This window comes from Micromesistius poutassou (genome assembly GCF_964030765.1).
Source record: "Micromesistius poutassou genome assembly, chromosome: 4".
Lineage (NCBI taxonomy): Eukaryota > Metazoa > Chordata > Actinopteri > Gadiformes > Gadidae > Micromesistius > Micromesistius poutassou.
Genome location: NC_140274.1, coordinates 18,150,774 through 18,176,272, shown reverse-complemented (window position 1 = coordinate 18,176,272; position 25,499 = coordinate 18,150,774). Strand labels below are relative to the sequence as shown.

The window sequence follows — 25,499 nt, the reverse complement described above, 5'->3', positions numbered from 1 at the left end:
ATAAAGCTAATGGGGAAAAAAATCATAAATGTTTTTGGTAGGACTATTTACACATTTATGAGAAAATATGAAAATACATTGAATGAGTGTCGTGTCTATATATTTTTATGAATTAGGTCAGCCTTGGGTGAAATCGAAGCGTAGTGTGTAGTGAATGCATGTTGATGATTAGCCTATACACTCCTTATAGGTGTGTATCATACATTGTCACGACATCTTCATCACAACAACTTCCTCCATCTTCTGCGCCAGCTTTTTAAATAAATCGCCGAACCGAAGGGAGTTGACAGCTGTCTACTGAAAACATCGGAGCAGCCCCTCTGCCGCCCGTCCGTACCTAGGCCTACATTCCCCGCCGCATCGCAAGGAATGAATAAAGATCGTAAACACGTCGGGGGAAATAAACATTTATTTTGACAGATGTGCCCGAAGTTACTACTTTTCAACCTCGTCGATGACCAACATTTAGAAAAACATGGGGGGGGGGGTCATCCATCTTCGGCTTCCTCCATCTTCTGCACCACCTCTTTAAATAAATCGCCGTTTCTCGTTTTTCATTTGACTATGAGTAACCCAATTCGATTCGATTTTAGCTCGACTAAGGTGTATACATACATCTTAATAATCCAGTTGGACTGACCCAATAATTCGAAAGTCGAATAGAGAGAGAGAGAGAAACACACACACACACGGACACACACACACACACACACACACACACACACACATACACACACACACACACACACACACACACACACACACACACACACACACACACACACACACACACAAACACCCACACATTAAACGTTTTTACACTGCCAAATATGCCCGTCTTATTTGACCGAGGTAATAAACCGGCTTGATTTCGCACCCCAATTTACCCGCTCGGACCCTACACATATTGGGGGTTTCATTTTGCTGTAAATGCGGTTAGACGGCTTCGCAGTTACAGTCTCTACAACAGAGACAGCGCAGAAATATCAACATGAGTAGGCTAGTTCTAACTGGAGAGACGGTGAAATCCTCTATCATCATGGGAGAGAAGGTGATGCAGTCGCATTTAAGAAGACGGGGAAAGATGGTGCGATTTTTCCTTACGAGGCTTTCCTTACGAGGCTTTTGTTGGGATAAAAAGAAAGAATATGTTGGCGCTTTTGCACTTGTAAATAGTTAATTGCGTGTGTAGCCTACACTCAGACGTGAACTCATTCTTGCATGCGAGTGTCTTGAATCATAAAAAAATAAAAACATTCGGAGTATGCCAATTATTCTAAAGAGGTCTACTCTGTGCGTAGCCCTGCATTCTCCAGTGAACCAAGAAAGCCGGCTCCTTGACAAAGGGGGATTTTACCCCCTTGGTTTTACACAGGCAAGACAGTAAAATTACAGGGCGTGCCAAGCCTTGACTGTACCGGCTTGGCAGTGTGTACACACACACACACACACACACACACACACACACACACACACACACACACACACACACACACACACACACACACACACACACACACAGGATCAGGATGCAGTCACCAGATTCCACTCCTCTCTACAGGTTTACCAGCCTCCACGCCTCTCTACAGGACAGTGACCAGCCTCCACTCCTCTCTACTGGACAGTGACCAGCCTCCACTCCTCTCTACTGGACAGTGACCAGCCTCCAATCCTCTCTACTGGACAGTGACCAGCCTCCACTCCTCTCTACAGGACAGTGACCAGCCTCCACTCCTCTCTACTGGACAGTGACCAGCCTCCACTCCTCTCTACAGGACAGTGACCAGTCTCCAGGCCCTCTACAGGATTACAAGCCTCCAGTCTCTAAAGAACTGACTGCCACTCTCTTGTACAGGATAGTGAAAGCAGCCTTGTTACTGGGCAGTGTGATGGAACTAGGGATGTGAACTGTGACATGCTGGAAGTTTTGTGGTTGTTCTGTCTGTCTATCCTCGGGCAGCCATTCACAGTCCAACTGGAATGCAGAACAGAGATATGGAAAAATGTGAACAAAATGATCATGGAGCTGTCCAAGGTAAACACTTCATGGGGCGCAGTAGTAGATCACGCACTAGGTCAGTCAGAATGGTGCTGTGTGGTCAGCAGTTGACCAGTGTAAATCTCATGTCCCTCCATGCCTAACCACTAACAATCCATACACCCTCAGTTCAGCAAGTCTTGTAGCTTGTAGCTTGTAACTTTACAGCTTGAACACAGAAAAAACACACTGCACAAACACACACTGAAAATTACACACTGCAACGTGTGCACTCACAGCATGTATCTTGTGTTTTGGTGGTTCCTAGGTGCCCAAGGGGGAGAACTTCACTCTGTACACGCCCCCCACCAACTACATGGTAGGCTTCCTGCTCTAATGCAGGGTTTCAAACGTTCTCTCCTTGGTCCACCTTTTTGAAAATGGCAATGGTAATTGTGAGTATAATTCACCATTGGCCCTCATGAGAGGAGTATAATCCCTCCATCACTTTATTTGACGCCTATTATACTATACGCCTCCCTGAACCAGGCTTTTCAAAGAGACATTTGTTTGACATCTTCATGTAATGCATGTTACTGAAAACATGTTAATTAATATGACAACTAATTAGGTGAGTTACCACTTTTTATTTGATGCGAGTAAAACAATGAATACACATTCATCAGTTAAATAGTATAGGCCTTCACATTTTAGCTGCTAATATTCAATGGGTTCTGCTATGGGACTACTTACTGCCAGCTGCTAATGAACAGTGGGTTCAGATATGTGACTGCTAACTGATAACGTGAAGTGGGTTCAGCTATGTGACTGCTAACTGATAACGTGAAGTGGGTTCAGCTATGTGACTGCTAAGTGCTCATGTAAAGTGGGTTCAGCTATGTGACTGCTAACTGCTAATGTGCAATGGGTTCTGCTATGGGACTACTTACTGCCAGCTGCTGATGTGTACAGTGGGTTCAGCTATGTGACTGTTCACATGTGTGTGTGCGTGTCTGTGTGTGTCTTCAGCAGAGTTGTCACAATGCATCTCTACTGTGCTTCAAGAAGGAGGCGAAGGTCCTGAATATAGAGCTGGAACTGGCAGGATTGCCTCTAAACGGGTTGCCCAAGACCATGCAACGCAACCTATTACACCTTACCAAGGACTTAACCAAAGACACTGTGAGGCTGGACACACATACACACACTGACACACACACACACACGCGACAGGATGACACATATCAGTGTTTATGTCTTCATCTTCTTGGACTGTCTGCCTCTCTTCATGTCTGTCAGTCTATCTGACTGCCTGTGTGTGTTTCTGTGTGTGTGGCTGTCTGTGTGTGTGTGTGTGTGTGTGTGTGTGTGTGTGTGTGGCTGTCTGGCTGTGTATTTGTGTCTCTGTGTGTGTCTTCCTTTGTGTGTGTGTGTGTGTGTGTGTGTGTGTGTGTGTGTGTGTGTGTGTGTGTGTGTGTGTGTGTCCAGGTGAAGGAGACCGGCTGTGTGGAATGTGAGAGTCATCCTGAGACGCCAGCGGTTAGTTTCCTCCAGAATCTAGGCACAATCTTGGAGCAGATGAACTCTTCCCACTGTAGGAAGAGGTAGTGGGGGCATCTAGAAAGGGGGGGATCTAGAAAGCTGTACGGTCTGGCAACAAGTAATGAAAATGGCCCAACTCGAGGGGCGGAACCAAGCATGCATTTTAAAATATCACTGCACGCCAACACTGGATCTATCACTGGACCAACACTACAACACTAACACTACGACCAATCAGAAGAATACAAGGGGTGACGTATCCAGACCAGCGGAGCTAACCAATAGATACGACTCTAGCCGTATCCGGAGGTAAAACCTCAACGCTTTTGGCCCGCCTATATCAGATACACCGATGTCATTGGTTTATGTTCTGGGCCAGGGGAATCGGGGAGTGAGTATATTGCTTGTTCGTTCCCAGATTGACTCGCTGAGCAAATTCAAATTGTGCTTTTGCAAGGTATGTATTAATAAAATGACTGTATAAATAAAATCTGTTGTATGTTGAGAAATTCTGTGGTATGTTATATTTCCTGGTTTCTTATATTGGTAACAGGATAATAACAAAAGGAAATTGATTAATGCCTAGAAAGCCATATTAAGTAATTTCATCTAAATAGATAAGGGATTTCTTTAAAAAAAAACTTAAAAAGGGGAATTGGAAGTTCTTTAAGTGGTTATGCATGTTTATATTGCCTCATAACATACGAGGGATGCCATAACATGAGAAGACAGAACACGCCAGAGTGGACAGAGTATCATAGCAAGGCTTTATTAAAATTTGACCACAAAGCTTCTGACGGATGGTTTAATGATGCCAGACAGCAGACTGTCCCTCCAACTTAAGAACACACTTATTATCCATTCCAAGGAGGCTCAGAGCAGTGACCTCCTCCTTTAGGAGACACCGCATCCACCTAAAGGAGACATCAATCTGACCCTGCCCACCCTTCGAGCTCAAAACGGAACATTAAATCAGTGTTCAGGTCAGTCCCTCGGGCTCCAGTTATGTTGGTGTCCTCCTCCATGTAAAACATTACGATACAGATATGAATGATGTTACACACGTTGTCATCTCACTGCAGTTTGGCGGGATTAGAGCCAGTCTTTCACACCAGCACCAAACGATATAATTGTAACGCATGTTGCGGTGGGCAGAATGTAGAGAGGAAATAGTCTTATTGTATGGCGAAGCATGTTGCGCATGCGCGGTTAGAAAAGGCTGCAGCAGTTCAGCTCTCCGGCTTGTCTTTGTTGGGTCCCATGAAGTCCACTCCGTCCACCGGGATGTCCTTCTCCTTAATGGCCCGCTGCACGCACAGCTGGTACCGCTTGAAGCTGTCCCCGCACGGCTCCCCGCTTCGTTCTCCCTTCAAGAAGCTCTCCGCGAACCATCGGTTAAAACACTGGTCGTACTCCCGCTTCAGCTCCGTGCACGCTTCCCCCACACTGTTCATGTCTGGCGGGCTGTTATAGTCAATATATGTGTGTGAATAATATATGTTATATCACTGAATAAAACCTGACATGTGAAGGTAAACGGGTAGTTTCGCAGCTAACCTCCAACCTCACTCTCACTTCCGTGCTGCCCCTTGAGCATTTGATCCTATTGGTGGACGATTATGACGTCTCCATGCAAACATCGCGATATTTCCTACAGTTCTCCAGGTCTCGTGGCGGCCGTGTGTGCGCGCGTCCGAGATTACGAGTTAGCAATAATACAAATTAATATGAAATAATCGATTAAAGATCAATAAAGGTTTATTTGTCGGACTATTTTGAAATTGGTCGAAGCAAGCCAGGAGCGGAGTTCTAAGGTGAGGAACCCCGCGCGGGGAGGATACTCTTCAACTCTTAATTATCACTGGCAGAATAATGCTACAGTGCAGCTAACCTTTAGCGCCTGTCTCAATGTATTGTGGCTGTAGCTGCTAACCAGTTGACCACGGCTAGTGATCAGCTAACCCCGTATAGTTATCAGCTCACTAACATATATTGTGTGTGTTGTAAGATGAGATAATCTAACACTGATATAACATTATCCACCCCGTAAGCGGAGCAGCAGCAGAAAACTAGCGGCTTCCTAATGCTATCCGTAGCTAACCAATGTTGGCTAAGTAGGTGGTGAACATCTTCTTGTACTATGTAGATGGGGTACATGTTGTGATGTGCATGGTTTTGTAATAGTTAGGTGGTGTAAATGATGTTGTACTAGGTAGGTGGGATACATGTTGTATTATAGGTGGTGTGCATGTTGTGGTACTAGGTAGGTGGTGTACATGTTGTGGTACTAGGTGGTGTACATGTTGTAGTACTACTAGGTGGTGTACATGTTGTGGTACTAGGTGGTGTACATGTTGTAGTACTACTAGGTGGTGTACATGTTGTGGTACTAGGTGGTGTACATGTTGTAGTACTACTAGGTGGTGTACATGTTGTGGTACTAGGTGGTGTACATTTTGTGGCACTAGGTAGGTGGTGTATATGTTGTTGTTTTAAGTGCAAGATGGTGTACATGTTGTTCCCAGTGTGTGGGCTACACCAAGATGCCTGACAGTGGTGCTGTAGTTCTATATAAGTATATTCCATTGTATTGTGGATTTTTATTGTTAGTTATATTGTAGTTGTATAATTATAAGTTATTAAATTGTATTATTAGTTACATTGTATTATTAAGCTGCTCTTTAAGCAGAGCTGACCCTAATGATAACTAACCCAATCCTTCCATAATTTAGGTATAACTGAATAATGCAGACAACAATCTTTGAACTGTGTCCAGTATTGAGCGCTTCAGCCGTTGCAGCCCGTTCCTGGTTGAAATGTAACCCTTGGGGAAATATACGTCCTCTAAAGGAACTTGTTTTGCCACTGGCAGGCTCTAGTTGTTATAAGTGTCTGACATCCTTATGGAAAGAATCACTACAGAGAAGTACAACTTATTTATTAACCTTTCACCTGGTCATGGTCTGTTTATAATTGTGTCTAACCAAAAATCTTGCCCTCTTAAGTGGTTGCAAAAAACACTCTCTTGCTGGCACTCCACTCTCCAATCTCACTCACATTTCCACTGTTCCTTTCCTGCAACAACTCAACCCTTGCATAATTTCTCCTTCAGTGAATCTTGGTTAGACAGACACCACAGAGACAGACACCAAGCTAAAGGCAATGTAGAAAGTTGTATCTTTCTGTAGGAATCCTTTCCATAATGTTGTCAGCCACTTGTGATTATTCACATGAATGAGGGGAAGTAGGGTCCAGGTATAGAAATCCTGAAGAGTTCCTTTAAGCAACTCTTTGAGCAACAGACTGCTACTCCCATGGTGTAAGACGGGCATTAGCAGCTCTTAGATCATCAGAGTGTAGTGTACCACAGGTTCTTAGTTGAAGCAGCCTACCGCAGGTCTTTCTTTCTGATGGCAGTAGTAAGACTAACACAATGTCACCCAGTTACTTTCTCTGTCACCATCACCCACCACTACTTTTTTTTATCTCTGGTTATAAATCCAATTGATAGAAACTCATACATACACAAATTATACTGTGAATATTGATGCATACTGTGCAACTCACACTCACACTTGTTTTATGTGAAAGGTGTTTATAGTGTACAAAGGTTTAACCATTATTTTAGTGATTATTTTATTTTGTACATTTATTGAATGTTGTATTTTATTAATATAATCATTGTAAATATTATATAGTTGTATTTGATTATTATAGATATGAGTAGTATTGTTATTGTTATTAATATTGTATTGTTAATATCATTATAAAAATATTGGGACATTATTTCTTAAATTTAATAATTTTTGTATGAGTGGTATTGTTATTAATATTGTGCTGTCAGGATGTCGGACAGCGAGGAGAGCGACTTCTCAGACAACGCCAGCGGGGGTAGCAGTGATGGAGAGGCTGAAGAAGTAGGACATGAGGTAATGATACCTATCTATACCTATCTATCTATACACCTAGTTTAATGATACCTTTACTATTAAACCTAGTTTAATGATACCTAACTATTACACCTAGTTTATTGATACCTTTACTATTATACCTAGTTTAATGATACCTAACTATTACACCTAGTTTATTGATACCTTTACTATTAAACCTAGTTTAATGATACCTAACTATTACACCTAGTTTATTGATACCTTTACTATTAAACCTAGTTTAATGATACCTAACTATTACACCTAGTTTATTGATACGTTTACTATTAAACCTAGTTTAATGATACCTAACTATTACACCTAGTTTATTGATATGTTTACTATTAAACCTAGTTTAATGATACCTAATTATTACACCTAGTTTATTGATACCAGGGTTTCCCACAGCACTTTACAGCGTAGGCGGCCGCCTAAGCAACAGACGCCTGCCGCTTTAACTATGACGTACAAAAAAAAGTTATTTTATATTTATTTATTGTAAATAATTGTAAATATTATACATAATATATATTTATATAAACTTCATTCACTCTCTGTGTATAGATCAGGCTGCAGGGCAACAGTCTGCATAAAAATAAGCATAAATGCTCCACCTGTAAAAGAGTGCTATTATTATATTATAATATAATATATATATTACTACCATTACTATGGTGGGTTAATGGTGATTTCTTGGGCAGGAGGAGGCAACCAGTCCCCAGGGGAGCGACAAGGTAGCAGAAGAGGAGGGTGAGGATCTGGAGGAGGAAGACGAGTATGACGAAGAGGAGGAAGAGGATGATGACGACCGACCCAGGAAGAAACCCAGACATGGCGGATTTATTCTGGACGAAGCCGGTATGTAACTTGTTTTCCTTTGAACAATATTCTCTATCTGTCTCTTGTTCTATCTCTTTCTGTTTCTCTGTATGTATCTGTCTGGCTGTCTCTCTGTCCGATCTATCTATCAAGCTCTATGTCTGTCGAGCTTTGTTGATCTCTGTTGGTCTCTTTATGTCTCTGTATGTCTATCTTTCTTTCTTTCACTGTCTATCTCACTCTCTCTGTGTCTTACTATCTGTCTCTATCTGTCTTTTGTTCTTTCTGTTTCTGTCTTTCTTTCTTTCTATCGCTCATCTATCTCTGTTTCTGTGTCTTTCTATCGGTCTGTTTATCTTTCCCTTTGTCTGTCTTTCACTCCTTTTAACTCTATCGGTCTTCTCTCTGTCTGTCTCTCTGTCTCTTCGTCTGTAAGGGGGTAGCTTTTCCATGTTTCCTTTAGAGATCCTTTGATTTGACTTTCTCTCTTTCTCTCTAGATGTTGATGATGAGTATGAGGATGAAGATCCTTGGGAGGAGGGAGCCGAAGATATTTTGGAAAAAGGTGAACACACACACAGTCACGCACGCGCACACACAATATAAACAGGCCAGACTTTGAACTCAATATATATTCTGCTAGAAAGTACTATAGACCTAGCTATACACTGTAGTATTAATAACCCATACTCATTATGTCTTGCTTAAATAAACAGGCTGAAAGTCCTGATAACAGGTCAAGTGTTGACACTGTGACTATATGATGTTATAATGATGTTAGCTCTGTTAGTGTTAAGTAATTGTATTGTTCTTGGCTGCGTTCACTTTATTATGGTGATGTTAATGTTGTTTAGCTATTGATGTGATGTTAGCGTTGTCAGTTATTATCGGGATGTAAAGCTGCGCTTTAGCAATGTATATTTATTAGAGTGATCTTAGCTGCAATTCCGTTGTAAATTCACTATAGTGTGTTAGCTGCGTTAGTCTTGTTTAGGGTGTAATGTCTGACTGTCTTTTCCCATGTCTTACTGATGGTCCTCTGATGTGCATGAGCTCCAGTTAACGGTAATTCAATACTATCTTCTCTCCTCCACCTCATGAACCTCAGGCCTTCTGTCATTCTCTCATCACAAGTGTCTGCTTGTTTGGAGGAGGCTTGTTTTGCTCCATCTGCCGTTTGCATGACAACATCCTGCTTTTTGCAGTTGAAGCTGTTTACCTCTGGAGATCCCTGCCATTTGGGGACTTTTACTTTGTATTATACAAGACTAATTCTGTGACTTAAATTGTGTATTATACAGGACTTGTACTGTGTATTATACACTACTTATTCTGTGAAAACAGTGAACCACGACTATTCCCTCCACAGGAAGCCATGACTCCGTTGGGAGGACTGTTTACATTTGATTCTTCTACAGGGTCATCTCTGCTTTCCTTTATGAGATAGGAAGTCAAAGTCTTCCTTCTGTAATGTATTAGAGATGTAGCCTATTATGTTTTAGACAGCCAGTGGAGGTGGTCGTCGTGGTAACCTTGTGATGTTGTGATGCCTTCATTCACATCATATTCTCACTCCCACATGTGGGTCCTCATTCATTCACTCAATCACTCACGTGTGGTGGAGGTGGTCGTCGTGGTAACCTGGAGGAAGAGCTGCCTGCTGGTACCCTGACCTCTTGGACTCAGGCTTGTGATGCCTACATTTACATCTCATCCACAGGCCCACAAGTTGATCCTCATTCATTCAGTCATTCATTCCCTCAGTCACGTCTGCCCTGTCATCCTTATCTTTGAATAGGCCTGGGCGATATGGCTGAAAGACATAACTTGATCATATTGTTCGATATCGATAACTATTGATAATTTTAATGACCTAAAGAGACTAGGAATTACCATGCTGGATTTAAACACTTCTGTTTAACACTTAATATGACCTTCCACTGTTCTTCATTGATAAATACTCCAATGTCGATGATGCAACAATGAAAAACACTCAAATATTGTATGGAACTATGGAACCGTGTTTGTGTAACAAACCCAGCTGCGAGATTTGGTGGTCCAGTCTCTCATCGATATATATTAAACATGTTTTATATTGATATTGATCAAAAGTCTATCACGATACGATAATTTATTGTTTTTTTGCCCAGGCCTAACTTTGAACTTCTTAACCGTCCTCTCCCCTCTTTCCTGTTCCTGTCTGTCCTTCACCATGGATTCACCCATCCTGGGTCCGTCCTCCTTCCTCGATCTGTTCTTCATCATGGAACAGAGGAGGCTGAAGGTAAGCACCTTAGTCTTCCTCTCCATGGTCCTTAGAACCAGCAGGTGCTTTTGTTGTGTAGTAACAGTAGTCTGTTCTCTCTCAGTGTCCAACATCGACCATGTGGTTCTGGACGATGACCACTCTGGCTCCAGAAGGCTGCAGAACCTCTGGAGGTACCGGGGTCGTGGGCTGTGTTCTCTAAGGGGTTAAGGGCTGTGTTCTCTAAGGAGTTAAGGGCTGTGTTCTCTAAGGGGTTAAGGGCTGTGTTCTCTAAGGGGTTAAGGGCTGTGTTCTCTAAGGGGTTAAGGGCTGTGTTCTCTAAGGGGTTAAGGGCTGTGTTCTCTAAGGGGTTAAGGGCTGTGTTCTCTAACAGGTTAAAGGCTGTGTTCTCTAAGGGGTTAAGGGCTGTGTTATCTAAGGGGTTAAGGGCTGTGTTCTCTAAGGGGTTAAGGGCTGTGTTATCTAAGGGGTTAAGGGCTGTGTTCTCTAAGGGATTAAGGGCTGTGTTCTCTAACAGGTTAAGGGCTGTGTTCTCTAAGGGGTTAAGGGCTGTGTTCTCTAACAGGTTAAGGGCTGTGTTCTCTAACAGGTTATGGACTGTTCTCAGGAGTTGTGTTTGTGTTCTCAGGGGTTGTGTTTGTGTTCTCAGGGGTTGTGTTTGTAGGGTTGGTGTGTGTTTGTAGGGTGTTTTAGGATGTGTTTGTTTTGTGTATCAGGGACTCCCGGGAGGAGGCCCTAGGTGAATACTACATGAGGAAATACGCCAAGTCTTCAGGAGGGGAGCAGTGAGTATCCATTACGTCACACCACATGACATCACACCACATGACATCACACTAGGGTTGTGCCGATGGACAATGTCATCGTGATGGCTGACCGACATCATGATGGATAGCCACCATCGTGATGCCACGCCCCCCCTCCCCCCCATCAGAAACACACTAATCCTCCTAGTCTCTTCTATAGTTAACCTAGAAACTGCAGGGATTGCTCTGTAATTTAAATTAAGAATATAACTGATGCGCATGCTATTTTAAATACGGTAGCCTATGCCAGCGACGTGACTACCGCGATCTGATCGCATTTCTCGAGGCAGATTACACAGTGCCATGTCGCCAAACTATGACTGTGTGGCTGGAGAAAATGTACAGCGAAGCAGCAACCTCACAATCCTGATCTAAGCTCTGGGATATTTAGTTTATCATCATTTATATAAACTTCTGCGAGGCGAATAAAGTGGTCATGTAGATCGTCTGGTCGTCTGCCCGTCTATTGCGCGTATCACACATGAGCAGATCTTGCACACGTCAAACGTCAGTCGTGTCCCTTGGCTGTCCACTCTCATCAGGTCTAAATCCAAAAAATTGCCATAAAAGCGAAGTAGTAGGACTACCTTTTTTAGCAACCAACGCCATTGTTTCAACTCTTCTTAAGTGGAAGATGCTTCTTTTTTTTTTCTTTACGTTAAATAACACCCCCCCCCCCCCCCCCCCCGACGACGATGTCACCGTCCATCGTGATGTTTTACTGTAAACATCGTCAACTGCCAATTTAGGGGACATCGCCCGACCCTACATCACACCACAGGACATACTACCAGACCTCGTTACCAGACCTCACTACATGACCCCACGCTACATGACCGAACACAACAGTAGTACTGTATATGTACTGTGTCTCTGTACTACAGTAGTACTATATATGTACTGTGTGTCTCAGCTACTCCGGGGGATCTGAGGAGCTCTCCGATGACATCACCCAGCAGCAACTACTTCCTGGAGTCAAGTAAGTCCAACATCCTGCCAGCTAATTACAGCATTGCATGCTGACTGGAGATTATACTGCAGAATATACTGGGGAATATAGAGATTATACTGCATAATATACTGGGGAATATATAGATTATACTGCATAATATACTGGGGCATATAGAGATTATACTGCATATTATACTGGGGAATATAGAGAATGTACTGCAGAATATACTGGGGAATATACTGCGTTCTATGTATAGTAATGTACTGACCAGCATGCCTTCCTCTGTGTATGGCTTTTGCTCTCTCCCTCCTTCTCCACTCCTCCCTCCCTCAGGGATCCTAATCTTTGGACAGTCAAGTGCAAGGTGTGTAGAGTTAATTGGGTTAAACCATGTCATTTATATTGTTTATAGCTCAAATGTCTGAGGTGTTAGGCACAGAACACTACTTATACTGAATTTAATACCGGTGTGTTTTCAGATTGGAGAGGAGAGGGCGACGGCCATTGCTCTGATGAGGAAGTTCATCGCCTACCAGTTTACTGATACAGTAAGAGTTCCTACACATCACAAAAATAAGAGCTTCTAAGTTAATGACAGGAAGTGTTTATCTTACAATTAGGGTCTCCAAATTTCTGTGGGCAGAGGTGTTCTGGGTGTTTCTTTCTGAGGCTGGTGAACCTGGAGATAATTTATACCATCACCTTCCCCTCTCGTTATCCCTCTCTCCATCTCTGTTATCCCTCTCTCCTCTCGCCATCCCTCTCTTCTCCCTTCATCCCTCATTGTTCTCCCTCTGTCTGTGACTGTGTGTTTTTATCTCTCTCTCGCTCACTCTCTCACTCTCTCTCTCTCTCATCCCCCCTCCTCTCTGTCTGTGTGTGTGATCTCTCTCTCCTCCCTCCCAGCCCCTCCAGATAAAGTCGGTTGTTGCCCCAGAGCACGTGAAGGGGTACATCTATGTGGAGTCGTACAAACAGACCCATGTGAAGGCAGCCATCGAGGGGGTGGGGAACCTGCGCATGGGCTTCTGGAACCAGCAGATGGTTCCTATCAAGGAGATGACTGATGTCCTGAAGGTGGTGAAGGAAGTGACCAACCTCAAGCCCAAGTCCTGGGTCCGTCTGAAAAGAGGGCTTTACAAGGACGATATAGCCCAGGTATGGTACTGAAAGACCAGGTTCTGATAAACCAGGTTCCTTTACACCATGTTCTGAAAGACCAGAAACGTGTGGTAAAAGTTCTGATAAACCAGGTTCCACCAGTGATGGTGTTGATGATGTATTGTCTACAGGTGGACTATGTGGAGCCCAGTCAGAACACCATCTCTCTCAAGATGATTCCTAGAATAGACTTGGACCGCATCAAAGCCAAGATGAGCCTGGTAAACTCACTCACTCACTCACTCACTCACTCACTCACTCACTCACTCACTCACTCACTCACTCTCTCTCACTTACTCTGACACTGTCCATCTGTTTTGTAGAAAGACTGGTTTGCAAAGAGAAAGAAGTTCAAGCGACCCGCTCAGAGGCTATTTGACGCAGAGAAGATCAGGTACCGTCTGCTCTATTATGGATTTTCTACTTTGTATGTTCTACTGTGTATGTTCTATTATGGATTTTCTACTGTGTATGTTCTACTGTGTATGTTCTATTATGGATTTTCTACTGTGTATGTTCTATTATGGATTTTCTACTGTGTATGTTTTAGTGTGCCGATCCCCATCTCCAACGCTGTGTGTGTTTGATTGACAGGTCTCTGGGAGGGGAGGTCAGCCATGACGGAGACTTCATGATCTTTGAGGCCAATCGTTACAGCAGGAAAGGATTCCTCTTCAAGAGTTTTGCGATGTCAGCAGTGGTAGGGGCAGCATTGAAAAATATTCTAAACAGTAGTCTTCCTATGACCCATCCTTGGGGGACACCTGCAGCATCAGTACTGATGGAGTGATTGATTGATTGATTGATTGTAGATCACAGATGGTGTCAAGCCCACCCTGTCAGAGCTAGAGAAGTTTGAGGACCAACCTGAAGGAATCGACCTGGAGGTGGTCACTGAGTCAGGTAAACCTCTCCCCTTATATACCTGTACCCCATATACCTGTCCTCTATACACCTGTCCCTAATACATCTGTCTCTAATACACCTATCCTCTATACACCTGTCCATCATATACCTGTCCTCTATACACCTGTCCCTAATACACCTATCCTCTATACACCTGTCCCCCATATACCTGTCCCCTTAAACACCTGTCCTCTATACACCTGTGCGTGTCCCTGTAGGTAAGGAGCGTGAACACAACCTCCAGGCAGGGGACAACGTGGAGGTGTGTGAGGGAGAGCTGATAAACCTCCAGGGGAAGATCCTGAGTGTGGATGGAAATAAGATCACCATCATGCCCAAACACGAGGACCTCAAGGTACACACTCGCACGTTGCAGCCTGCCAGAGTTGCCCTTCATCATCTTGTGTCTTCATTATCTTTTCTATATCCATTCACTTTTTGCTAGATTTATTATTCATTTTCTAGAAGCCAAGTTATTTAGCTAGTAGAACAGTTTCTCAACCTATATAGCCTAGTGAAGCCAAGCTTATACGGCTTCCTTTTTACCAAAATATCTGCACAGAGCAGACATGGTTTGACGTGTGCGTGTTGTTGGTGCTTGCGCTTGTGTGTGCAGGACCCCTTGGAGTTCCCCGCCCATGAACTGAGGAAATACTTCCGGATGGGTGACCACGTGAAGGTGATCGCTGGCCGTTATGAGGGAGACACGGGCCTCATCGTCCGAGTGGAAGAAAACTTTGTCATCCTGTTCTCCGACCTCACCATGCATGAGGTAATTTGTTTTTACTGGTTGCTAGGTAACGAGTGTTTACTGTTTACTAGGAAATGTTTTTTTTTACTGGTTGCTAGGTAACGAGTGTTTACTTGTTTATTTTACTGTATGTTCTTTACTGACCCACGATCACTCACACACAATCACTGACACTCTCTTTGTACAAGAGTCTCTCTATATCACTGCGTGTTGTGTCCCTCCAGATCTATATCTCAACATTGTATATCTCTATAGCCTGAAATACACCACCGGCGAACGGTGCTCGTCAAAACAGCCGCCCCTATTTTCTATGTAGAACCCCCACAATGGCGGCGGGGCAGTGCTCATCGGCGCGGCAACCCGCAAACCTTCATGCCACTGTCCTATTGCCCAGCGTCGCAGCCCCTGAAAAAGCGTTTGTTTTTTTTAAAGCTGAAAGCTTCAAGTTGCCAATTTTGCATGCATGGGTCTTCAGCGCAACGTTTCCTATTAGTGCTAGGGTGCGGGACTTGATGTGCGTAATTGCCTCGCTGGTTTTTCGCTTTTAATAACTTGAGTGTTGTTTCTCTACCTCTATACCTCTGTATTCCTATATTTCTATGTGTGTGTGTATCTCTATGCGTCCTCCAGCTGAAGGTGTTGCCCAGGGACCTCCAGCTGTGCTCGGAGACGGCCTCCGGGGTGGATGCGGGGGGGCAGCACGAGTGGGGGGAACTGGTCCAGCTTGACCCCCAGACGGTCGGGGTCATCGTTCGACTGGAGAGAGAGACATTCCAGGTAATATAGGATGGATGGAGGGCTAAGACCCAGGTAACTTATCAATATAGTGTGGCTATAGGGTCTAGACAATGTTGGGTGAATAGCTTCAATACCCTGAAAGAGAGAGAGAGATGATCATCATCTCCCCCCCCCAGGTTCTCAACATGCATGGGAAGGTAATGACGGTGCGCCATCAAGCAGTCAATCGGCGGAAAGACAACCGCTTCGCCGTGGCTCTGGACTCGGAGCAGAATAACATCCACGTCAAGGACATCGTCAAGGTCATCGACGGACCCCACTCTGTAAGTAGCACTCCTACCGGCCCTGCAGCTGGCTCCTATTGATGGAAGCATGGCTTCATCTGTGTGTGTGTGTGTGTGTGTGTGTGTGTGTGTGTGTGTGTGTGTGTGTGTGTGTGTGTGTGTGTGTGTGTGTGTGTGTGTGTGTGTGTGTGTGTGTGTGTTGCAGGGCCGTGAGGGGGAGATCCGCCACCTGTTTCGAGGCTTTGCCTTCCTTCACTGCAAGAAGCTGGTGGAGAACGGAGGGATGTTCGTCTGCAAGACCAGACACCTGGTGCTGGCTGGGGGCTCCAAGGTATTATACTAGTACTAATACTACCAGACACCTAGTATACTAGTACTGCCAGACACCTGGTGCTGGCTGGGGGCTCCAAGGTATTATTATTACGGGCTCGAATTCCAGGTGAACTTGTAGGTTGTCCCTTCTAGAAGTGAACCAATCCTGAGGTGTCACTCACTCAGCACCCCCGTCCTCGCAGTGGAACATCCCGCTGTTACACACGCACGATTTCCCCGGCACGAAGAAGGGACTCCTAAAGACGACATGTCTTTCTGTCGAAGATTGGACTATTGTTATTGTTAGTGATTACCATGTATTACTCGAGGGCACCCCGAGTAATACATGGTAATACATGTCTCGTGTTTTCTGTCCGCAGCCCAGAGACGTCACCAACTTCACGGTGGGGGGTTTCGCCCCGATGAGCCCGCGCATCAGCTCCCCCATGCACCATGGTGGGGGGGGAGGTACTCTATATACTATATACACTATACTCTATGTATTCTATATACTATACACACTATACTCTATGTATTCTATACTCTATATACTATATACAGTATACTCTATGTATTCTATACTCTATATACTATATACACTATACTCTATGTGTTCTATACTCTATATACTATATACACTATACTCTATGTATTCTATACTCTATATACTATATACACTATACTCTATGTGTTCTATACTCTATATACTATATACACTATACTCTGTGTTCTATACTCTATATACTATACACACTATACTCTATGTATTCTATACTCTATATACTATACACACTATACTCTATGTATTCTATACTCTATATACTATATACACTATACTCTATGTGTTCTATACTCTATATACTATATACACTATACTCTGTGTTCTATACTCTATATACTATACACACTATACTCTATGTATTCTATACTCTATATACTATACACACTATACTCTATGTATTCTATACTCTATATACACTATACTCTATGTATTCTATACTCTTGGTCTAAAAAAACACACTTAGGCAGCCCTATGCACCATGTGAAAGGAGGAGGCATTTGCGTGTGCGTATGTATGTGTGTGTGTTTGTGTTTAATGTCTTTCTCTTCTCCAGCCCAGCAGCAGAGAGGCGGAGGTGGAGGAGGTGGAGGAGGAGGAGGAGGAATGGGGCGTGGCCGAGGCAGGAGAGACAACGATCTGATTGGCCAGACTGTTCGGATCTCACAAGGACCTTACAAAGGTGAGGATCACAAAACACATTAACACTGATGAACCTTCCACACCATCCTCAGCCCCAATCCAGCCTAATGTTTTTCCTACAATTCCCAGGGTGCATTGTAACTAATGCTGTGCCTATGTTTCCCATGTTGCATTGGTGCTCATGCTGAGCCTGATCTGTCCAAGAGTACATTTACACCGTAGCTGTGCCTAGGTTCCCCTGGGTACATTGGTACCAACACTGTGCCTATGTTTCCCAGGTTACATCGGTGTGGTGAAGGATGCTACAGAGTCGACAGCTAGGGTGGAGCTGCACTCCACCTGTCAGACCATCTCCGTCGACCGCCAGCGCCTCACCACCATGTACGACCACATCCCCGCCTCGTACGTTGCTGTTTGTTTTCCTTACGTCTTACTCACCCGCTGTGTTCATTCTCTCCACTAGGGGTGCTAAGAGGAGCAGTGGACAGACGTCTACCCACGGTCGCACCCCTATGTACGGATCCCAGACCCCCATGTACGGAACGGGCTCCAGGACACCCATGTACGGCTCCCAGACGCCACTGCACGATGGTAAGACGTCCACATGGTTCATTGTCTCTAGCAGTAAGAGATGTTTAGACGTTCACATGGTACATTATCTCTAGCTTTAATGAGATGGTTAGACGCCCACATAGTCCATTATCACTAGCGCTAAGATGTTTAGACGTCCACATGGTACATTATCTCTAGCTTTAATGAGATGGTTAGATGTCTACATGGTACATTATCTCTAGCTTTAATGAAATGGTTACTTAGTCGTCCAAGTGGTACATTATCTCTAGCTTTAATGAGATGGCCAGACGTCCACATGGTACATTATCTCATTGTATCCCTACTGGCTAGCAGGGAAGCCCTACAGGTTTCCCCGGTGAGGGAGCCATTGAGACGTACGTAACACATTTGATCTTTAACCCAATCAGGGAGCCGCACGCCCCACTATGGCTCACAGACCCCGCTACATGATGGGAGTCGAACGCCCGGACAGAGTGGAGCATGGGACCCCAACAACCCCAACACCCCCTCACGGTGCGTCCTCCACACAGACCCTGTAGGGCCTGGTAGGGGCCTACACTGCCCTGGTAGTCCTGGTATCGGCCTGCACTGCCCTGGTAGGCCTGGTATCGGCCTGCACTGCCCTGGTAGGCCTGGTATCGGCCTACACTGCCGTGGTAGGCCTGGTATCGGCCTACACTGCCGTGGTAGGCCTGGTATCGGCCTACACTGCCGTGGTAGGCCTGGTATCGGCCTGCACTGCCCTGGTAGGCCTGGTATCGGCCTGCACTGCCCTGGTAGGCCTGGTATCGGCCTGCACTGCCCTGGTAGGCCTGGTATCGGCCTGCACTGCCCTGGTAGGCCTGCAGTCTTGTTGAGATGAGTGACCAGGTGTTTTCCTCCAGGAACGAGGATGAGTTTGACTTTGGCTATGAAGACGAGCCTTCGCCGTCCCCTCAGGGCTACGGTGGGACCCCGAACCCCCAGACCCCGGGGTACCCCGAGGTCCCCTCTCCGCAGGTCAACCCCCAGTACAATCCCCAGACCCCAGGGACCCCAGCCATGTGAGTACACCACGGCAGCCTGTCTGTCTGACCTGTCTGTCTCTCTGACCTGTCTGTCTCTCTGACCTGTCTGTCTCTAACCTTTCTCTCTGACCTGTCTTGTCTCTCTGACCTGTCTTTGCCTAACCTCTGTCGCAAACCTCTGTGACCTGTCTGTCTCTGTGACCTGTCTGTCAAACCTGTCTGTCTCTGTGACCTGTCTGTCAAACCTGTCTGTCTCTGTGACCTGTCTGTCGCTAACCTGTCTGTCGCTAGCCTTTCTCTCTCTAACCTGTCTGTCTCAAATCTGTCTGTCTGACCTGTCTTTGCCTAACCTGTCTGTCTGCAGGTACAATACAGAGCAGTACTCGCCCTACGCAGCCCCCTCCCCGCAGGGCTCCTACCAGCCCAGCCCCTCCCCGCAGAGCTACCACCAGGTGGCGCCCTCCCCGGTGGGCTACCAGAACACCCACTCCCCCGCCAGCTACCACCCCACACCCTCGCCCATGGCTTATCAGGTACCGGCTGTGCTCTCCCTCCTCCTCTCTCCTCCTCCGCTTCTCTCTTTGAAGGAGGCTCCACGCCGCTATTAAGGCCATGTGTTGAAGAGCGACGCCCTCCTCATCTAAAGTCCTGACCTCACTGTTGGAGCTCCGTGACTTAAAGAACAATTTAGTTACTTTGACAAACTTGTGATATAAGCCATGCCCCCTGTGGAAGTAGGCCTTGATGGCTGATGCAGAAGGCCTGCTAACTGTGTGTGTGTGTGTGCGCAGGCTAGCCCAAGCCCGAGCCCGGTAGGCTACAGCCCCATGACCCCGGGGGCCCCGTCCCCAGGAGCCTACAACCCCCACACCCCCGGGTCCAACATCGAGCAGGGTGGCGGTGACTGGGTGACCCCGGACATCCTGGTCCGGGTCAAGGACTCCTTGTTGGACCTGGTAGGACAGCAGGGAGTGGTCCGCAGTGTTACGGTGAGCACACACTCACAGACAAACACGTATACAACCACAAGTACAGACGTACACGCACGTACGCATACACTCAGACACATACAACTGTCCAGTCCTCTGCTGTCACACCCTTATGTGTTTGTGTGTCTGTGTCTGTGTGTCTGTGTGTGTGTGCGTGTGTGTAGGGAGGGATGTGTTCAGTATTTATTCAGGAGACTGAGAAAGTCGTCAGCATCAGCAGTGAACATCTGGAGCCCGTCACCCCCACCAAGAACAACAAGGTAACTGTCGCTCTCTGTTCCTCTTTCTCTGCCTGTCTGTCTCTGTATCTGTCTGTGTCTCCACCAGTGGACCGGCTATCAATCGGAACCGGACAGTTTTAGCTTCTCACACATTATCGGTGACCAACCGATCCAGTTAAAGATGTGCAGATTTAGAGGAACCTATCAAGTGTCTCAAAGCCTATTATGCACGAGACGAATTGAGGACAAGACCACCGTCATTATGTTCAGTCACTGAAGACAATTCACGCTTTTCCTTAGGGATGCACCAATACTCAGGCTTGGGCCCGATACTGTGCTCATGTACTCAAAAAATGTCTCCCAACCCGTCTGTCTCTCTACCTGTCTACCTGTCTGACGGCCTACCCCTACCCAGGTGAAGGTGATTCTGGGGGAGGACCGCGAGGCGACCGGGGTTCTGCTGAGTATTGACGGGGACGACGGCATCGTCCGCATGGAGCTGGACGGACAGCTGAAGATCCTCAACCTCAGGTTCCTCGGACGCCTGGACCACTGAGGGGAGGCAGGTCCAGGTGCCTGGACCAATGAGGGGAGAGGCGGGTCCAGGTGCCTGGACCAATGAGGGGAGAGGGGGGACCGGGTGCCTGGACCAATGAGGGGAGAGGGGGGACCAGGTGCCTGGACCAATGAGGGGAGAGGGGGGACCAGGGGCCTGGTCCAATGAGGGGAGAGGGGGGACCAGGGGCCTGGTCCAATGAGGGGAGAGGCAGAGGGGGGACCAGGGGCCTGGTCCAATGAAGGGAGAGGCAGAGGGGGGACCAGGGGCCTGGTCCAATGAGGGGAGAGGGGGGACCAGGGGCCTGGTCCAATGAGGGGAGGGGGGGGGGGGACCAGGGGCCTGGAACAATGAGGGGAGAGGCAGAGGGGACCAGGTCACGTGCTTTTACCATTTCCTAGTGGTAGTGTTTACCTGTCTGTCTGAATCTGGTTGATTTGTCTGTCTGAAATGGTTCGGTGTCCTGATCAGCCAGGAATTCATCTTTTTTTTTTCACCCTTACTTTTGGCGGGAGGATGTTAGCCTAAACATGTGACTCTTTAAATAAATTGTAAACCGTAACCCTGCATACTTTATTATGGGGCCACACACACACGCACGCACGCACACACACACACACACACACGTATATGGATATAGTATATATAAATATGATATTCAATATTCTTGAATAACGAAGTGACTAAAAGCGAGAGATCATTTTGGTTTTATTTGTCTGACTTTAACACTACAAAGCAGAATACTCGTAGACCAGCCTGTAGTCGGGAGCAGGCTGTAGTCTCTGGTGTAGCAGGGTGTAGCCTAAGGGTCCTAGGATGGTGCTGGGTGTAGTATAGGGACTAGCACGGTGTACTCTAGGGTCTAGCAGGGTGTAGTATAGGGACTAGCAGGGTGTAGTATAGGGTCTAGCAGTGTAGTATAGGGTCTAGCAGGGTGTAGTATAGGGTCTAGCAGGGTGTAGTATAGGGTCTAGCAGGGTGTAGTATAGGGACTAGCAGGGTATAGTCTAGGGACTAGCAGGGTGTAGTATAGGGTCTAGCAGGGTGTAGTCTCGGGTGTAGCAGGGTGTAGCCTCAGGGGCTTCCTAGGATAGTGCAGGGGGTAGTATAGGAACTAGCAGGACCCTCAGTCACAGGGGTTATAGGGGTTTTCATGGTCTATGGGCAACAGATAGATGGGGGCCTGCGGAGGGCAGGGATGCCGAGAAGTGCTGTTCCTTCCTGGCTCGCGCTCCGCAGTGGGGTCCCAGTGGGCCGGGTCCGGACAGCCCAGGGTGAGGTTCCGGGACAGAGCAATCTTCACCTGGAACCAGAGCTCCCTGTCCTGGACCAGAACATAGAGATGATAAAGAGGAAGACCTGGACCAAATGATACCGAAGCAGACCTCAGGACCCGAAGAGAGAGAGGAGAGAGCCACCTGCTGATCTTTGATGCACTGGATCTCATGCTGCTTTCCTATAAGTGGAGTCAGGACCTCCTGGAGTTCAGCAAGCTACACACACACACACGGTAACACAAATACACGGTAACACAAACATACATATGCACACAGAAAATTGGTGGTAAGAACTTGTATATGATGTAATATATCCTGTATATTTAAATGTATAGAATATGAATATGATGCAAACTTGGAATATTCATAAAAACATGACAAATTATTCATAATGATAAGCGGTCATACCTTATAAGGGCGATCACAAGATGGAACCACGTCCCCCTCTGACAGAGCCCTGCACAAATACACATAATCTGAATGAGGTGTGTTTGTGTGCGTGTTTGTGTTTTTGTGCGTGTCTCTGCGTGTACCGTGTGATGTCGAATTGTTGTCGTAGTTTGAGGCAGAGTGTGAAATACTGCATCGGGGAGTTGAGTCCTTCAACACAGGCCGCACACACACCATGCTTGAGCCACTCCATCTTCCTGCACACACACAGTATATGCATAACACACTCATTACACATATAACACACAGTACACGCATACATTACACATATTACACATACAACACATACAGTACACATTACACACGAGCTACACTTATCAACACACACGGTACAGATTCAACAAACAAACAGACATGCACACGTAAACATAACCTACACACAACACAAACACGTAACACATCATTTTCATGGCCATTTATGATATTTCAACAGATTTCAGTTTCATGTGGACAGATCTGGACTCAGTGATGTGTGTAGGTTAGGGTCGAAGGTTGTCAGAGGGGATGACTGATGTGGGGGGAGTTGACTGATGTGGACGCTACCAGAACTTGAAGTAGGACATGGACTTCACGAAGGACGGCCACTCCTGAGACAGCTCTTCATCCAGAGTCTGGAACCAACCACACCTTACTTTACAGCAATATGTTACGTTACGCTAGTTTAAATGCCTATTGCCTAACATGTCACTATACACTGGTGGACATGTCTTACATGATTAGTATTAATAGCTTACTGATACAGTTGTTAATTGATGATATACTGATACACATGTTTATTTATGTTATGCTGTAAACAGATTTTACCTTGAGGTCAGAGGGGAAGAGATTCCAACAATGACAGCAGTTCATAACTTTCTGAGGCCTGCAGGACAAAACACCACAACCACAATCAGGGCTGACCTGGCCTGACTAGTAGAGTAATATAGTGGAGTAGAGTGTAACCGTAGAGTGTTACAGTAAACTAGAGTCCAACAGTAGAGTAAATTTTAACAGTGGAGTGTAACAGTGTATTGGTCTAACAGCAGAGTGGAACGGAGTGGAACCTTGGAGTAGAGTGAACAGTAGAGTATAACAGTGGAGTATAGTGTAACAATAGAGTAGTTACCAGAGCCCGTGGATGGTCCAGGTGTTGATCTCTGGTGGAATTTGACACCTTACCCTCTCATCCAGAGTCTACAGACAGGTAGACAGACAGACAAGTAGATAGAAGGATAATGAGGAGAGTAGATAATGAATATGAATCAACTTGAGTCGTGAGGATCATGAGGGTTAGGAGGAATGCTCCCCTCTAGAAGGTTAGGAGGAAGACTCCTCACCAGAAGGTTAGTGTAAGGAGGAAGACTCCTCACCAGAAGGTTAGTGTAAGGTCCTCACCACACAGAAGGCCCCGGGCCACTGCAGAGTGAACAGCAGACAATTCCAGGAGCAGTAGGATTTGTCAACTTCATCAGCATGGTGAACATGGTTGTAGTCATTAGAGTGGTCTAGGCTTGGCCATTGGTCTCTCTGATGCCATGCTTCAGCTCCCAGCAACACCAGTAGGCACAGTTGTGATCTCAACATCTTCTAAAATAAACTTAAAATTAAAATACTGGCTAATTGGAATATTTCTATGTAACATGTTACCAGTACATGGACAGAAGCGTTCCTCTTTCGAATGTTCTCATTTCAGTCTCATCATGAAATCGTCTCATTCCCACACAAGAATAATAACTAAGACTGCTAGCAGTCCGAAAGTCTGGTGTCTGTGTGTGTGCATGCTGTGTGTGTCTGTGTGTGTGCACACACACACACACACACACAAATGTACTTATTGTAAGTCCCTTTGGATAAAAGCGTCTGCTAAATGCCCTATATATAAATGCAATTGGTATCCAGAGATACTAGGTGAATACCAAGCAATTATTCCCACAATAAAAATAGGTATCAACAGATACTCTGGGAATACTGAATAATAATTCCAACAATAACAATAATAGTAGCTTTAGAACCTTCCAAGTACCTTGAGAACGTAGCAGTCTGGAGTGGTGGTGATGTGCTGCAGGTTGCGTGACACTGAATTATGTGAACTAAGTTCCTCTAACATATTTCTAGTCAGGTATACTCACTTCCTTTTTCTCAACTCTACTAACTAAAGAATCTAAACGAAAGTACCTGAAGTCGTCTGTAACTAAAACACTACTAACTAATACCTTTGTGCACAGTGGGAGCAAACGTCTATGTTTGCAATGAAGTACGACAGTCTGGTAGGACCAGGCTAGTGTACAGCATGAAGCAGGCTTCATCATGGGCTGAAACATCCTATAGTTTAGTCTGCATCATCCTATATCATCCTATCTTATGCTATATCTTCTATAATGCTAATACCTGTGTGTGTGTGTGTGTGTGTGTGTGTGTGTGTGTGTAGCATAATGATATACTATAATATAATAATATGCTATATTCTATAGCATAATTCTATATATTCTGAATCATGCTATAATATGGTACAGCAACAAAGGTCTAGGAGGATCTAGGTCTAGGAGGTGGACTAGGTGGTGTAGGAGATGGTCTAGGAGGTGGACTAGGTGGTGTAGGAGGTGGACTAGGTGGTGTAGGAGATGGTCTAGGAGGTGGACTAGGTGGTGTAGGAGATGGTCTAGGAGGTGGACTAGGTGGTGTAGGAGATGGTCTAGGAGGTGGTCAAGATCAAGGGGTGGTGTAGGAGGGGGTCTAGGTTAAGGGGTGGTGTAGGAGGAGGTCTAGGTTAAGGGGTGGTGTAGGAGGAGGTTTAGGTTAAGG

The 25,499-nt window shown here is 45.7% G+C and overlaps 4 protein-coding genes across 5 annotated transcripts; 2 read left to right on the top strand and 2 right to left on the bottom strand.

Annotated features, from left to right (window-relative positions):
* Nucleotides 1–1,916: 1,916 nt before the first annotated feature.
* On the top strand, nt 1,917–3,879 carry il15l (interleukin 15, like). The gene is made up of 4 exons (XM_084466524.1): nt 1,917–2,035; nt 2,307–2,357; nt 3,011–3,160; nt 3,467–3,879. Exons 1-4 carry the CDS (start codon nt 2,015–2,017, stop codon nt 3,584–3,586), a joined length of 342 nt encoding a protein of 113 aa, XP_084322650.1. The 5' UTR covers nt 1,917–2,014; the 3' UTR covers nt 3,587–3,879.
* Nucleotides 3,880–4,279: 400 nt separating this feature from the next.
* triap1 (TP53 regulated inhibitor of apoptosis 1) lies at nt 4,280–5,101 on the bottom strand. The gene has a single exon (XM_084466733.1). The coding sequence runs from the start codon at nt 4,972–4,974 to the stop codon at nt 4,750–4,752; it is 225 nt and encodes a 74-aa protein (XP_084322859.1). The 5' UTR covers nt 4,975–5,101; the 3' UTR covers nt 4,280–4,749.
* A 92-nt stretch (nt 5,102–5,193) lies between these two features.
* On the top strand, nt 5,194–21,545 carry supt5h (SPT5 homolog, DSIF elongation factor subunit). Its single transcript, XM_084466938.1, has 29 exons — nt 5,194–5,334; nt 7,365–7,449; nt 8,151–8,307; nt 8,768–8,833; nt 10,620–10,707; nt 11,251–11,319; nt 12,254–12,319; nt 12,626–12,656; nt 12,772–12,840; nt 13,199–13,450; nt 13,585–13,674; nt 13,777–13,847; nt 14,048–14,153; nt 14,266–14,356; nt 14,578–14,714; nt 14,976–15,131; nt 15,741–15,887; nt 16,025–16,171; nt 16,338–16,463; nt 16,825–16,912; nt 17,560–17,685; nt 17,924–18,026; nt 18,109–18,236; nt 18,626–18,731; nt 19,103–19,261; nt 19,590–19,758; nt 20,017–20,214; nt 20,379–20,474; nt 20,851–21,545. Exons 2-29 carry the CDS (start codon nt 7,366–7,368, stop codon nt 20,989–20,991), a joined length of 3,267 nt encoding a protein of 1,088 aa, XP_084323064.1. The 5' UTR covers nt 5,194–5,334; nt 7,365; the 3' UTR covers nt 20,992–21,545.
* A 151-nt stretch (nt 21,546–21,696) lies between these two features.
* rnaset2l (ribonuclease T2, like) lies at nt 21,697–24,761 on the bottom strand. Of its 2 annotated transcripts, none has more exons than XM_084466476.1 (9): nt 24,721–24,761; nt 24,093–24,284; nt 23,824–23,891; nt 23,523–23,580; nt 23,262–23,329; nt 22,802–22,915; nt 22,677–22,725; nt 22,410–22,484; nt 21,697–22,315 (listed from the first exon to the last, which is right to left on the bottom strand). In XM_084466476.1, exons 2-9 carry the CDS (start codon nt 24,279–24,281, stop codon nt 22,118–22,120), a joined length of 819 nt encoding a protein of 272 aa, XP_084322602.1. In that variant the 5' UTR covers nt 24,282–24,284; nt 24,721–24,761; the 3' UTR covers nt 21,697–22,117. The 2 variants fall into 2 exon arrangements, with proteins under 2 accessions (XP_084322602.1, XP_084322603.1); XM_084466477.1 differs by having other exon boundaries at nt 24,093–24,281; nt 24,721–24,756.
* Between the last annotated feature and the right edge of the window lie 738 nt (nt 24,762–25,499).